The following is a 15667-nucleotide window of genomic DNA, read 5'->3' on the forward strand; positions in this document are numbered from 1 at the left end:
TCTCACAGGGGCCACTTCCCCACCAGAGCCACCCTCGGTAGCAAGGGGAGCACAAGCCACCATGACCCAGCAGCCCAAGTTCTGCCCAGGACAGGCCCCAGGCTTGGGGAAGTTGGGGTGGTGACTCAAGTTCCCCACAGGTCAGCTGTCGCCATAAGCTGGCACCCCAAGCATGTGGTGGGCGAGCCATTGCTGTGACCCAGCCACTGCCCAAGCCCAGGGCAGACAAGCCACCACCATGGCTGGAAGTTTGCAGCTGCCAAAACCTGGGAAAGAAGAGCTGCTGCCAACCTGAGCTCTGCAGAGGTGAGCTGGGTTCATGCCTGCTCTTCCCACCCCCTCCATCGTGGGCTGGGGCCCTTTCCAGGGCTGAGTTTGCTCCCCAGTCCTGCCCTCTGGGTGAGCTGGAAAAGGGAGGTCTAGAAGGCTGTATGGCAGATTTGGCTCTGCCCCATATGCAAAATGGTCAAGAAATACACAGCCTGCTGCTCAGCAGTGCTATGAATTTATCAATATGAATTTGTTCAGTGTTAGGTGTGTAAGATTACTAGATATGATGTTGGGAAATATGAAAGTAGTGTAGAGCTATTTTGTAAGTGGGACCCAAAGAGTACATCAAATTTAGAGCTGCGTCCCACTTTCAAAAAAAGTCTCACAACCAGTGTTCCCTCTAAGCTGAGTTAGTGTGAGCTAGCTCACACTAACTCAGCTTAGAGGGAACATTGCTCACAACCACTAACATTTTACTTGTAATTTCCATAGGTTTCAGCTCACGAGTAAAATGTATCATACTGAAGATGAAAAGCCTTAAGTAATCTGTCTCTACTGCAGCAAAGCCAAGATTCTATTTTTCATCCCACCAAGAGGGTTAAGAATAGAGAAAGGACTGCAGAAACAAGGATTCGTCCTTGTGCGAAATGCTTGCATTTGCAATGAAACCAGGCTGTACTCTTGTGAAGACTCGAAAATCTTAGGGCTCCCAGCTCTGGATTGGGAAGTATCTGGAGAATTTGGGGGTGGAGCCTGGGGAGGGGAGGGACCTCTGCAGGGTATAATGCCATAGTGTCCAGCCACCAAAGCAGCCATTTTCCCCAGGAGAACTGATCTTGGTTGCCTGGAAATCGCTTGTAGTTGTGGGAGATCTCTTCAAGTGGGAACCCTAGATAAACGGGTTCACACGTGTCTGTACATTGCTTGATTTCACTACATTTTTTCACTTCATCTACTGGATGGCTGATAGCATGTGAACTAATCGCATTGACAAGCATGGTGTTTAACTTGGTAGCTCATTTACCTTCACAAATTACTACCTCCAGTTGCCGCATATGAATGTGAAAACCAGCCAAAAAGTCTTCCATACCCTTAAGTTGATCTGTATTTCCATTTATGGGTCCTGTCCCTGCCTGCTGTCATTTGTCACTCCCCCAAACCCAATCAATTTCTGCCTCCTATATGGCAGGGACTTTTTGTGATCTCTCTTACCAGGCTACATTGGGCATCATAGTCAATCTCCAGGGCTTGCAGTTGGCGTCTCAGTTCAGTGACCTTATTGTTGCTCTCTTCAATCTCCTGACTGCTGGTGCAGACATCACGATTCACCTCCTCAATCTGTAATAAGCAGAATTGCGGAACACAGAGGTCTATTGCACCTCTCACAAACACATGAAGTTGCCTTATACTGAGTCAGAATCCTGGTCTATCAAGCCCAGTACTATCTACTCTGTCACTCTGCCTAGTGACAGTTCTCCAGGATCTCAAGTGAAGATCTTTCATATCACCTGTTGCCTGAGCCTGATGAACTGGAGATGCTGAGGACTGAACTTGGAACACTCTTTATGAAAAGCAGATTACCAATGAACAAGGCCTCTTTAATGAACTAATGAACACATGGAGTTGCTTCCTACTGAACCAGGGCCGGCTCGCTCACTAGGTGAGCTAATCTCTCACCTAGAGCACGGCCATCATGGGGGTGCCATACTGAGCCACCCTCCCCCCAAAAAAGCCCCCCGCCCCCGCCAAAAGCTCATGCCGTGCGCTGGCCATCGCAGCCTTTTCGCCCGCCCCGCCAAAAGCTCGTGCCCCGCACTGGAGAGGCACTGCCACCCCTCGGTTGGATGTCAGCTGCCAGGCAGGTGTCTGGGCGAGCATGGGGGGCGCCCTTGCCTCTCGTGTCTCTCTCCAGCAGCGGCGAGGCACTCGAGGAAGTTTGGAATTGGGAAGTGTGCCCAGAGCCTCCGCATCCCCTCCTCGCCATCTGGATTCTCATCCCTGGGCCTCCCTCGGTGGCCATGGCAGGGACACCCAAGCTCGCCGACTGGCCAGACTCCACAGCCAGCCCCCCACCTCGGCCGCCCGAGACAACCCTCCCGGCAGGTAACAACAGCCGACGGCAGCGGCTCCCTTCAAGATCTATTCTCTGCCCCGGGGGGGGGGTTCCCGTAGGGCAGGCCCAGGAGTGGGAGGGGCAGGGCAGCACACAGGAGCAGGGGGGATGGAGAGCAGCTGGGGGTTTTCCCTCCTGCACCCACCCCTTCGAGGGGCTGGTGGTGGTGGGGAGCCTCGGGGGGGGGGAGAGAAAAGCGCCCCTCCCCCATCCACAGAGCCAATGTGGAGAAAAGGTGGAAGCCGGGTCCTCAGAGTTCCTCCTTTAAAGCTGCCCGTGGAGTCTTGTGAGCAAAAACTCTACTTTGTGAGGTAGTTGGCATTAAAGTTGCGGCCTCTCTCTCTCCCTCCTGCCCCCAAACACACACACTCCCCGCCCACCCCTTCGCTTCCCTCCCCCCTCCCAGCAACCACACATACGCACGCACACAGAGAGCAAAGGTGGGGGGGAGAGGGAAGAGACTCGACTGGAGGAGCAGAGGGCTGCGTGGCGTTCGCGCCCCTGAGCTCTTTGCTCTTCTCCCAGCTCAAACGTCCAAGTTTGCCAGGTAAGTTGGGGGAGGGGGAAGCCCCATCCCCACCATCCCCACCATCCCCACCCCGTGAGTTCCCTCTTGACCAGGGGCCCCTCCTCGCTGCTGCCGCTGGGCACGGGAGCCCTGGCCGGAGGGAGGGTGCTCACAGCTCAAGGCACCTGGAAGTGGCCTTGCCTCATCCCCATGGCACTCTTGGAGTGCTCCTCTGCCTGGCTCACCTGCAGCCGCCCTGGCAGTCAACAGCGGGCCGAGCTCCCTCCAGCCCTGGGCAGAGCTAAGGCAACTTTGGAGCCTCCAAAGGGGGAGAGATGTTAGAGTAAGTTCTCTCCAGGCCCTGCCTGGAGATTGGCAACGTGCAGGGGGTGGCAACGTGCAGGGGGGTGGCAGAAGGTAGCCCTGCCTAGTGCACAGCAAAACCTCGGGCCGGCCCTGTACTGAACCAGAACCTGTCAAGCCCAGTATTGTCTACTGTATCTGGCAGAAGTTCTCCATGGTTTCAAACAGAGGTATACTATCTAGTCCTTTGACTGTAAGTTGGGGCCTTCTGCATGCAAAGCAGAGGGCTCTACTGCTGAACAACTGCCCCTTCTCCCCTCCCAGCAAGGAGCTGCTGGCCATGCCCAAAATTGTAGTTGCCTCCATTATTGTCTCGTGCAACATGACCCCATGTTATGAATCTGGAATGCGGTACTCTTACCTTAGATCCATACCAGGCTTCAACCTCTTTACGGTTGCATTCGATCATTGATTCATACTTGCACCTCATCTCTTCCAGTATCTTCCTCAGATCTGGACCAGGGCAGGAATTGACTTCCACATTAACATCGCCAGTCGACTGGTTCTTCAGACAGGTTACTTCCTGCAGGAAGATCATAAGGCAGTTGAAATAGCCACCACCATGGGGATGTCTCCTCCACCCCTTGCATTGCTCATCTTCTATCCTACACCAGGAGCCATATTTTTATAGGAATGACATTTTTGATGCAGAGAAGTACTTCCCCATCTGCCCCTGAAACTAGCACTGTTTGTTTCTGATGCTTCCTAGAGGTGTGTGATGTCACTTCTGTTTTCCACTGGAAGTGATGTCAGGCTGTCGCTGATTTCTTTTTCTCCTGCCCCCAGTGGACATACAGCATATAGCAACCCTAGTTGAAAGAGGCCTCCAGCAGAGACCTGTAATGGCCTTTACTGAGTAGCGAGGGTTACTTACTTACTTACTTATTTATTACAAATATTTTAGTGTCACCCATTCAGTCAAGTGGGCTTCTGAGGAGGTAGCTGGGCCCAGAGGTCATTTCGGGGGGGATCGCGGGGATTGCAGTTCCCCCAAGTGAGGTACGGGGGCAGGGCACATGACGAAGCCCCGCCCCCTGCTTCCGGCCGCCCCGCTTCCGGCCCTCATTCAGCCAGGAGGAAGCAGGAGAAGAGGGAGGGTAAGTTGCTTCCTCCCTGCCTCTCCCCACCCCTGCCTGCCTGGGGCCAGGGAGGGCCTTCGCGGGGCTTGCACTCTCGCCGGCCTTGCAGGTCCACCACCGGGCCCCTCATGGGGCTCGGCAGTGGAGCTGCAAGGCCGGCGGTGGCGACCGGGACCGTTGGGGGTGGGGTGTGTGGCCTTATGACACACTTCTGGTGATGTCAGGGGATGTGGCCTTATGACACACTTCCGGTGATGTCAGGGTGTGTGGCATATGCTAATGAGTTATGCTAATGAGTTCCCCTAGCTCTTTTTCTATGAAAAGACCCCTGGCTGAGCCTATAGTGCTGGGTGGCTTCTTGCAAGGGCAAAAAAAGAAACTCAAAAATGCTATTTTAAGAACACCCAAGGAGTGCTGAATGAATGCAGATAAGCTAAGCAATGCAATCCAACTAAGTAGCTAGTGTGTATTTCCCCAGAGAGCCCTGATTTCGGCATCACCTTGAACATTTTCCTTTAGCGAATGGTCCTTACGTAGGCCTAGTTCACACTCTGAGCTCTTTTAGAAAACCTTACATCTGTAGTGTCTGGATCTCCTTGAATATCGTCATTTCTGTATTGGTTAACTTCTAACTGTAAATGTTTGACACAACTGGGGGAGGTCTGTAAAACAGTCCTCCGTGAACCAGCAAAATTGGATGCAATAGAAAACAACTCTAAGTGATTTCGGTCTTGAGCCTCTAACCCTGGATAGAACTGACAGTACTATGGTGTCAACACCAAACGGAATGAGGATCGAAGCAGAGGGCGGGGTAAAGAAGGGGGCGGGGCTTCACCACGTGACCGCCCCGCCCCCTAGAGGTTCTCTTCCGGAGCTCCGTACCTGAGAGCTCCCCCCCGACTAGAGCCCTGGTGTCAACACCATAGATTTTAACATGAAGAACATCTTTCGACACTGGAAAATATCATTCTAAAACTTTAAGCTCCTGGAATCAGGAAAATGTTATGTCACGTGTTCCAGTTAGACCTCATAAATCCATAAGACCATGTCTCTTACCTCTTCATGGTTCTTCTTCAAGCTGCACAGTTCATCCTGCAGGTTCTCACATTGTATCTCCAGGTCAGATCTGCAGGCTGTCAGCTGATCCAGGATTTGATGTAAGCCATTAATATCGGCCTCCACGTTCTGACGGAGGCAACATTCCGTTTCATACCTAAACCACAAGGAGCACAGTATAAGAGCCCATTGCCAGGTTACAACCCAGGTCCCGTCTCCAAAGATGGCCGCTGTTGCACCCAGCCAATATTTCAGGCTTCCGTTGGCTTTTAAGAGACGCATTCCCATACTGTGGGGGAAATGCCCCCTGTGGTTTGACACTGAAGAAAATATAAAGGAGACAGAGAGATGCCCAGTGAACAAAATGGCTCCTTTGTCAACCACCATGTCAGACTGCTGTAAGGGCTGTCGAGAGTGGGGGACTGGGAGGACAAAATTTGATAAGCCCAAGTCAGGTGGAGGGCCCCTGTAGCCAGAGTCATGATGCATCCAGCCGAATGCCTTTCCAGCTTTTTCCCTTTTAATGCACTTCTGAATGCAGACACAATGGCCACAGGGAAGTCTAAGCATAGTAAAAGGCACTCTGATTATCAGCTAGACTCACCTTTCTGCAAGACTAAAGCAAAGCGGTACTTTAGTGTGTGGCAGCAAGATAAAACAACTTTTCCCTCTCTTTTCCTTAATTTCATTCCCTCTTTTCCAGATTTTCTCATTCATTTCTCTCTCACTCCACCTAATTTTTCTGTTCCCCCCACCGACCCAGTCTTGGTCTCCTTCTCATCCCTATTCTACCCAACAACAGAATGTACTTAATATTAGTATAGTAGCAAACCTTTGTTAAAATTCTGAAGAGAAGTATATTTCCCCAAAATAGTAAAAGGATGCTTTCCCCCTCCTCCACCCTTTACATGCATGGTAATGGAACATTAATCTGTTTTAGTGGTTATACATGTAGAAAAGAACTTAGAATTCTCAGTTCAGGCACTGGGTTGCTATCATGAGTACTGTGTTGGTGGAAGATCTAATAGCCCTCTGTAAAAGCTACTTTCCTATATGCCAAATGGCGTAATTTTTTAAAAAGTCATTAAAAATTAGATTTGTAATGCCATACCCAGTCTTTCTCCCCTATAAGAACCCGAAGCTTCACTGATCTCCTGTCCTCTATTTTATCCTCACAATAACCCTGTGAGGTAGGTCTGACTCAGAGTGTGTCACTTCTATGGTGGATTAGGGATCTGAGTATTAGAGACACATGATGGGTTGCTTAAAAGCTCTCTTATTGCATGTTGCCTATCATGAACATAACCTGCTTCAGGGTATTCTAATTCCCTTCATTTTTGGCATGCAACTTCCATCATTCTGAAGTCGATGGCCAGTTTTCAATGTGTGGCATTATTTTCTGATGAGTTTTGCCTGCCACAAATAGAGACCCATAGCTTCCATTGCAAATAGCATCTCACTCGGGCCAGGATATCCCCATGCTTTTCAGTTTTGGCCTTGGAACTCTCACAATCATCTTGAAGCAGGCGGCCAATTTTGAGTCTCCCAGCTTTATTCGCTGATTAGTTATTCCTGCCACAAATGGACAGATGGACAGACAGGCTGATTTTTTAATTACTATAGTTTCATGGTAACAGTGAGCAAAGTGATTAGTTTTGTTATGATATTTGGTTTGGATCAGGGTCATATGGGGGGAGGCAGGTGGAATCTTTGTCCGGGGGCCCATGGTGGCTCTTGGCAGCCCTGACTGCTGTGCTGTTACATCCCATCATATGCAGGCACTCCCCTCCCCTGCACCCAACAGCATAGACGCCCCTCTGCTCTAGACCCCCAGATACTGTTATCAGTACAAGGCACCTCCCACTTGTTGAGGGTTGAAAGAATCAAAGTCTCCACTTCATGCATCCTCTGCAGTTGTCACCTTCAATCACATTCAGACCACCAAGCAAGTCCTTCAGATGAGAGGATCCCTTTGCCCTGTACTGCCCGTTGCTTACTGGGAAAACACTCACTTGGTTCGGAAGTCGTCAGCAGTCAGCTTGCTGTTATCAATGCACAGAAGGAGTTTGTTATTTTCCACACTCGTGCAAATGAGCTGGGAAGAGACAAAGTTAGGGAATACCAGTTATGGCACCACTCTTGGTTTTCCTGCTTTGTGCAAAAATCTGGAATTAAGGTTTGCCAGGTGACTGTTAGTCTAACATAAATTTCTGGTCAGTCTAACTTCAATTCCTGGTCAATATTCCAGTGTACAATCAAAGTGCAGGGATCGTAACAGTTGGACATCACTGAGCAGCTGAACCTCAGGAGAACGGGCCATCACGGTTCCTTGTGGGAATCAGTGCAACTTGTTCTTAACACCTTCAGCACCGGGCTCTGCCCTACTGTGTCTTAACTAGTTTCAGAGCTCAAAGCAAATGCTCAGACATAAAAAGAAAACAATAGTGCTGTTGTTTGCTCCAGGCAAAGAAATATTTTAATAACTGCAGTGCTAATGTTGCAAAGTCAACAAGATAAATCAACTGATAACGTCTGTGAAACAGTTGAAACACTCGCAAATCCTAAGTATCATTATTCACGCTGCCAACTGAGATCTGAGCTGAGCTTCTGCCCCTTCCTTGTTACAGGTATTTAAGCTCTTCTAGCAGGGAAATGGAGGCTAGGAATATTTCTGCCAGCTGAGTGACATATGGGCTGAGCTTCTGTTCCTTTCATCTTACTTTAGCCAGGGGCACAAGTCCAAGGGCAAGAATCACAAGGCTCTTGGTCCATGGGCTCTAAGCCCCTAGCCCTGGAGGAGTTAGCCCAGTGATTCTGAGACAAGCCCAGGATATTGGAGTATAGTTAGAGCAGCCAGCTCTGGGTTGGGAAATACTTGGAGATTTTGGGGGTGGAGCCTGAAGAGGGCAGGGCTTGGGGAGGGGAGGGACTTCAACAGGGTAGAATGGCATAGAGTCCACCTTCCAAAGCAGCCATTTTCTCCAGGGTGAACTGATCTCTATTGCCTAGAGATAAGCTGTGTAATCCCAGGAGATCTCCAGCCACCTGGAGGTTGGCAACCCTAATATAGTACTGGATTTCTTTTGTCTGTTTAAATGTGTGTGGGTTTTTAAAATTTATGTGTAGCCTGCCTTTCTCACTGGAACTCATTTTGCATTTTGGTTTTTTGTAATCTGCTCTGAGTGTCCGTTGCAGAGAGAAGCAGGGTAGAGATACCGAACGTAAACCAAAATGCAAACCCAAAAGTGATTCTCAATCTAGCACTGGCTTAGATTCTGAAAATCAAAGACCGTGCTTGTTTAAAAGAATACTTTTCTCCCCATTTTGGCATTTCAAATTAACCAAGAACTTTTGGTTCATTTTTTTTTTAAAGAATGGATAAATTTTGATTTTTGTCAAAACAGAGCTCAATAAAAAAATGAAAATATCAGATTTGGGGAGAAACAGCATTTCTATCCATAGGAATGGTCTTTATTTTAAAAAGACCGGTTTTAAAGAGATGTAATGTCTTTGTCTTTTGTATGGAATGGTCATGCGTTGGCTTCACCCAGATGCTGCTCTTACTTTAAGCTAGGTTATCTCTTTGCCACAGAGAAGAGCAAAGGCACCATGAAAGTTACTAACATGGCCTGGAGTTTGATATCCTACCTGGTTCTTGATATCTTCAATTTGTTGATGATAGTGGCTGTAGTCCTTTGGTTCAGAGAGGGGTCCTTGCTTGGCATAAAACTCCCTGATCCGGCTCTCGAGCATGGCATTCTCCTCCTCCAGGCATCGGACCTTGTCCAGGTAACTGGCCAGACGGTCGTTGAGGTTCTGCATGGTCATCTTTCCATCAAGGGCAGTGAACATGCCACCACAAGCCATCGGGTCACCACCCATGCCACCAACAACCGTCGGGCCGGCAACCACACCACCAGTAACCACACCACCGGCAAATCCACAAGGAGCACCCATCATGCCCCCATGGCCACCGCCCATGACAGAGCCCATGCCACCAACCATGCCAGCAGGGACAGCCCCAATCATGCCGCAATGGCCACCCACCATGCCAGCATGGGCACCGCCCATCATGCCAGCCACCATACCTGCATGAGCACTACTGACCACGTTGGCATGACCACCACCTACTACACCACCCCTAGCAGCAGAACTCCCAACAGAGGCAGTGCCGAACCCACTACTTCCCATGACATGTGGCCCAGCACCAAATCCACCACTGCAGCTGCCGCTTGAAAAATGGCTTCTTGTTGTTCCATGGGCGCAAGTGGAGCCTCCTGCAACGTGAGCTCTCCCACCACCTATCCCAGCGGAGCTGTGCAGTCCAGAGGAGGCTGTGGAAACCCCAATTCTTCCTCCACCGAGACTGCAGCTTCCACTGCTGCTTCTTCCAGTTGTGATGACTGAATGCCTTGTCCCAGTGCTCATGGTGGCAGCGATGCAGGAATTCCAAGGAAGAAGCAAAAGCTACAGCTGGGTATAAAGCAAGACTGCTGGGTTCCTCTCCCCCAGGTCGCTCTTTATACCCTTGGCAAAGGGTGTCACCAGGACTGGTTGAGCGTCTTTCATGTTAGGTATTTTTCCTCTCTCTCTTTCTGAACTCACAGCATGGGTTGCTGTAATTATTCCTGCCATGGATAATTTCACAAAGGCAAGCTGCCTGCAGATATCATTGGATTCAGAGAAGATGCTTGTGTGTGTCAGCAGCTCCTGGTGGGGGGGGGCGGGCAGGAACCACAGTAATATTGTGCGTTGTTTGTGATGTATACTGGCCAACACTAGGAATTATAATCCCTTTTGTAGAGAAAAGGAAGCTAAACTTTCTTGAGCCGGCAGATTAAACCCAATTTGTATGAAAGCTAAAAGGCAATTGCATGGGAAAGCTGAGCTGTAACAACTCATGGGTGCCTGAAAATGTGCGTGCAGGAATTATTGAGAAAGAAAGAAAGAAAGAAAGAAAGAAAGAAAGAAAGAAAGAAAGAAAGAAAGAAAGAAAGAAAGAAAGAAAGAAAGAAAGAAAGGCCTGTCTTGTCAACCATTTTTGACCTCCCTGGTGAAATATGTCCTTATATACTTGACATTGCCCTGACTTCCTCTCACTCAGAGTTGACTTCATCTGCTCCCAGTGGCATGAAATAGCCAAACGTTTAATTGGAATTATAGTAAACAGTAAATTGAAGACTGTCCATATATTATGTAGAGATATGCAAGGAATTTGATATGTACATAGGGACAGAAGTGAAGAAACCAAACGGAAGTATACTTAGCGGGTTGCACAAGATAATAGGACTCAGAATAGGATTTCTTGGTTAGTAAATGGATATATTAGAAGTTAAGGGATCAGTTTGAGAATACTTTCTATTAATATATAATTGTAGGACTGTTGGAAATTAGTTCAATGTTCTGTAATTATCGCGCACTACAGAAATTAATAAATTGTGATTTTTTAAAAAAATAGCCAAACGTGATGGGCTGGGATGTCATTCTATATTCTTCGGTGGTGTACCCCAACCCACAAGTACTTCCTCGGGAGCCCACCATGCGCTTCAGGAAAGGAGATGGGGCAACTGTGTGGGCACAACCAGTGTCTGGTTGCCTTCATACAAATAAAGGGGCTTTTCACATGCTTCCTCCCCGCCACTCACTGGAAAAGGATCTGGGATCTTGTAAACAGGACCCGTGGATCAGCTGTGAGGCCGTCGGGACTAGGGAGCTCCATTGGTTGACTATTTTTGAGTTTGTGTGGTATATTCCCCATCTCCCTTCCTCTTGAACAAAGTTTGAGTCCAGTGGCACTTCTAAGACCAACAAAGTTTTATTCCTGGTATAAGCTTTTTCTTAAAGGTGCCACTGGACTCAGACTTTGTTCTGCTGCTTCGGACCAACATGGCTGCCCACGTGAATCTATACCCCTTCCTCTTGTGTTTGTATATGTGTGTAGGCTTCCACCTTCTGTGGCAGCCATTTCATAGTGCTGCCTGCCACCCTTCCTCAAAATTCCAAAGGTCCTTGCAGGCTCAAAAAGGTTGGGGACCCCTGTTCTATGACATGGTCCAGTTTGAACAAAACTGCATGCTCTGCCTATCACTGATAAATACCATTGCATGTCAGCGATCAAATATTGCCAAATTGCAAATATCCAATATTGAAACCAGGGGATGTTGTAAGTCAGATAATGATGGCAGAACTCATATAAATGCTCCAGGAAAATGTCCAGTAATTATTAAACATCAAGATGTGCAGGAAATAGTTTGGGGAAACAAATTAATTTCTGCTCAAATTCACACGTAAACTCAGAGAATAAAATCTGATTTTCACTTCACAGGAAGTGCAAATGCATTCTGAATTCAAAAGTTAGAAACTGATTAACTTGAATTTGCATGTAGATGTCTTCACTCTGGAGCCTTTCTCCTTGATATTTTGATTTCTTCCACAGTGTATCATTTCCTCCTGTGGAATTGCCTTTATGACTTCATCACCAATATCACCAACGGGAGACAGTCTAGATACAGATTTGAAAAGCCACCATTAATCCAAATGGTTTGTGTTATTGATGGGAATTATATTTTTCTCCAGGACTGCTTCATGTTTCAAATCATGAAAAGCAGGATTAGAAATGGGGGAATATGGATTGTGACATTTAAAAAAAAATAGGCCAATGGATCAGAATACCAAATTCTATCATTAGTTCGTCTGAATCAGTGACACAGTAGCCAATTCACTCTGGAGCTTTCGCCAGGACAGGAAGGTGCTAATATCTATGTGACAAGGATATTGTTTAGACAGACCTAAATCATTTCCAGAAAGTTGCCAACTCCAGCCTGGGAAATTCCTGGAGATTTGTGAACAGTGCCTGGCGATGGAAACCTTTGGGAAGGAGAGGTGGCTCAGTGGGAATGTGATGCCAGAGAATCCACCCTCCGAAGTTGCCATTTCCCCCCAGGGAAGCAGATCGGTGTAGCGTGGGAATCATCTGTACTTCCAGGAGAATTCCCAGGCCCACCTGGAGGCTGGTGACCCTTTTCCCAGAGGACTTGAAGGCCTCATTAACTAGAAGGTTTTCGTAACTTTTACCACTTCATGAAGTATAATGGCCTCGTCTTCTTCTACTAAAGGCCTCGTGGTACAGAGGAAGGGGAAGTTGGCACCCCCTAGGGGGTTGGAGCCTGGGGAGGAGAGGGACTTCGGCAGGGTATAATGCCATAGAGACCAACTTCCAAAGGGCCATGGCGAACTCTGTCAGCTGGAGACCAGTTGTAATTCCAGATCTCTCACCACCACCCAGAGGGTGGCAACTCTAGCATTCCCAAGTCATCAAGCTGTCAGGGGAGGCAATTTGAGAAGCGCCTGCTAGCTTGTTGGCAACAGCTGAATACTGTCTGGGCTGACTTTGTATGCTCCCCTCCTTGCAGGTACGTAGGCCTGGGTGTGGCCAGAGGAGCAAGCCAAAGAGCTTTTGGCCCTTGACTCCTAGCTGGTGGCCTCCAATAGCCAGCCCGGTAAATGAGGATACACCCAGGATGTGTTTGTTCCACTGTTCATCTTGTTTGTTTAAAATACATTGCTTCTGTAAAGCCAGTTTGGGTCCCTTGGGGGAGAAACGTGGTACAGAAAGGCCTAAACAGACACATTAAGCAGCCTGACTAGGAGGGAAATTCTTTCCCAGTTCTATGTTAGTTAGAAGCTGAGCCTGAAGGAGGGAAAAACCCATTTGCTGGGCCATAGCACAACCCACCCCAGCTAGATCTGACTAAAGAATGTGCCAGCATTTGAATTTTGCCAATATTCTACCATAGAGTTTTGCCCAGAAACCAGAGCATCGCCCCCTGACGTCCCTGATGTGCCTACATCACTTCCAGGTCACATAGGCATGTCACTGAAATGTTGAGAGTTTCTCCCTACTCCCGGTAATTGTACCCCCCACCCCCCAGTCATTCTTGGGTTATTAGTTATCCATACTTTGTTATATCTTGGATTTGCTCAGAGGGACCTGTTCCCTCTAAGCTGTGGAGTCTTGCGAGCAAAAATTCTATGTTGTGAGCTACTGGCATTAAAGTTGTGAACGAGCCTTCCTTCCTGAGCTAAGACAAAAATGTGCGAGCCAGAGACTAAAAAACTGTGAGGTAGCTCACACTAACTCAGCTTAGAGGAAACACTTGACCTGGCAACCCTACCCCATAGGGTTTTCAAGGCAAGAGACATTTAGAGATGGCTTGCTATTGCCTGCCTCTGCATACCGACCCTGGACTTCCTTTGCTGGTCTCCCATCGAAGTAGTAACCAAGGCCAATCCTGCTTTGCTTCTGAGATGTAATGAGATCGGGCTAGCCTAGGCCATCCCATCCAGGTCAAGGCACAGAATCTGAGGGGAGCAAATTGGTTTCCTCTCCAATCAACCTAGTGTTCTGATTCGAGATAAGACCTTTTCAGCTGTTCCATTTCTGGCACTCTATCTTGAATAATGGGAAAGCCTGCTATGCAGCCCTCTCAGTACTTGTGATCACTATATGCCGTGAAATAGGACAATGCATGTATTCCCGAGTACATTCAATTAGAAATCCAGGCTTGTTGCAGATATGTGTTTACGCCTACCAAAGCTTGACTGCATGCAGGGGTCGTTTCGTAGAAAAAGAGCTAGGGGAACTCATTAGCATAACTCATTAGCATATGCCACACCCCTTGACATCACCGGAAGTTTATCATAAGGCCACACCCCCTGACATCACCGGAAGTGTGTCATAAGGCCACACCCACCACTCAGTCTTAGTCTTAAAGGTGCTATTTGTTAGTCTTAAAGGTGCTATTTGAACTCTTGAACTATTTTGCAGCAACAGACTAACACAGCTAATTCTTCTGAATCTAAACCCACCACTCAGGCTCCACCCCCAAAATCTCCAAGGTATTGCCAACTCAGAGCCGGCGAGCCTGTCTGATGGCACATGTGGGGGAAAACAAGCAAACCACCCATTGTCAGGTAAAAAGGTATTTGCGAAGCCACGCAATCTCCCCCGCCCCGTCTATGCATGGCTGAGGCCGCTCCACGCGGCCTCCACAAGGACTCCCAGGCCCATCCAGGAGCTTCCCCCACCATGTGGATGGCCTTAAAACTTCCATGTAAGCAAGCTCAGCTGGAACCAAGGCATTAACTAATGTCTTCGCCTAACTGGGGGGAAATGAAAAAGAATGGGGGGGGAGAGAGAAAGGAGGGGGGGACCAGAATAGATGGGCCATCTCTGGCAAGCATTAATTTTAGCATCTTCACACCAAGAGCCAAAGAAACAGTTTTGAGTCTGACTCAACCAAACAAAAAGACAGAGAGGGAGGGAGAGAGAGAGAAAGAGAGAGACCGGCAGCTGCCGACTCTCAGCTACAATTCCCAATTTGCTTCTCCGGGCTCAGCAAAACTGTCCATTGTTCCAAGCTTCCAAGAAAGAAAGAAAGCTGCATTTTTTTTAAAAAAAGAACTCGCACAAGCCCATTTTGCCCAGAAACAACACAACAGACTTTCCCTTTCTCAGCAGTTTTGTCCGTGGCCAGTGAAACCTTCGGCAAGTAACATATTTTATGCGTAAGCGTGGGGTTTGTTTGTTTGTTTGTCTTCCTTTTTCCATAAAGCTCCGTGTGCAAATTCTGCTCTTGTTTCAAAATGGTCTGGAGCACGGAATTGAAAGACGAGATCAGAGATGGGGAGAAAGAAATTCGAGAGGGCAGAAAGAGAGAGAGAGAGAGAGAGAGAAGGCTTGTGAAAGTTGTTGTGTTTTTTTAAAAACGCAGTCCCATTGAACAACAAAGTTTGAAGGCGCAGCCCATTCCAAGCCCCCCCTTCCCCCCTTTCAAGCACATCCCCAAAAGCTGGACCCGACCTCCCCCAACAAACAAACAAAACAAAACACTGCACGGCAGGGGCGGGGCAGAGGAGGGGAGAGAAAGTCACCTTATTGTAGCCGTAGTAACCCAAACACTGGGCAAAATCCAGATTGGACGGGTCTCCGGGTAAGGCGCTTCCAGAGGCGGCGGGATAAAATCTTACATCCATGTCGAAGGCGGGCACCTCATTGGGGAAGGGGAGAAGAGAGCGTCCGAGGAGGGTGCAAGAGGAGTCGGGGATTCTGAACGGGGAGCCAGGGAGGGAGGGGAGTTCTGTCCAAAGTTTGGAGAGGCTTTCGGTCCCCCTCCCCCGATAGATCAGAAGCCCCACGAAGGCCCCCCCACCCCCAACGGTCCCGGCCGCCACAGCCGCCGGCCTTGTGGCTCCACAGCTGAGCCCCATCAGGGGCCC

At 48.6% G+C, this 15667-nt stretch overlaps 1 protein-coding gene across 1 annotated transcript in view; it reads right to left on the reverse strand.

The window, feature by feature from the left end:
• LOC107119888 (keratin, type I cytoskeletal 19-like) overlaps positions 1-9890 on the reverse strand; it is a 16742-nt gene extending 6852 nt beyond the window's left edge. The window contains exons 1-5 of the mRNA XM_015422504.1: positions 9038-9890; positions 7402-7484; positions 5390-5546; positions 3616-3777; positions 1483-1608 (exon numbers count right to left, since the gene is read on the reverse strand). Of these exons, the coding sequence (XP_015277990.1) occupies positions 1483-1608; positions 3616-3777; positions 5390-5546; positions 7402-7484; positions 9038-9817 (1308 nt within the window). The 5' untranslated portion in view covers positions 9818-9890. The remainder of the gene's footprint in view (positions 1-1482; positions 1609-3615; positions 3778-5389; positions 5547-7401; positions 7485-9037) is intronic.
• Positions 9891-15667: the final 5777 nt, after the last annotated feature.

This window comes from Gekko japonicus, unplaced genomic scaffold, assembly GCF_001447785.1.
Source record: "Gekko japonicus isolate JY-2015 unplaced genomic scaffold, Gekko_japonicus_V1.1 scaffold1255, whole genome shotgun sequence".
Taxonomy (NCBI): Eukaryota; Metazoa; Chordata; class Lepidosauria; order Squamata; family Gekkonidae; genus Gekko; species Gekko japonicus.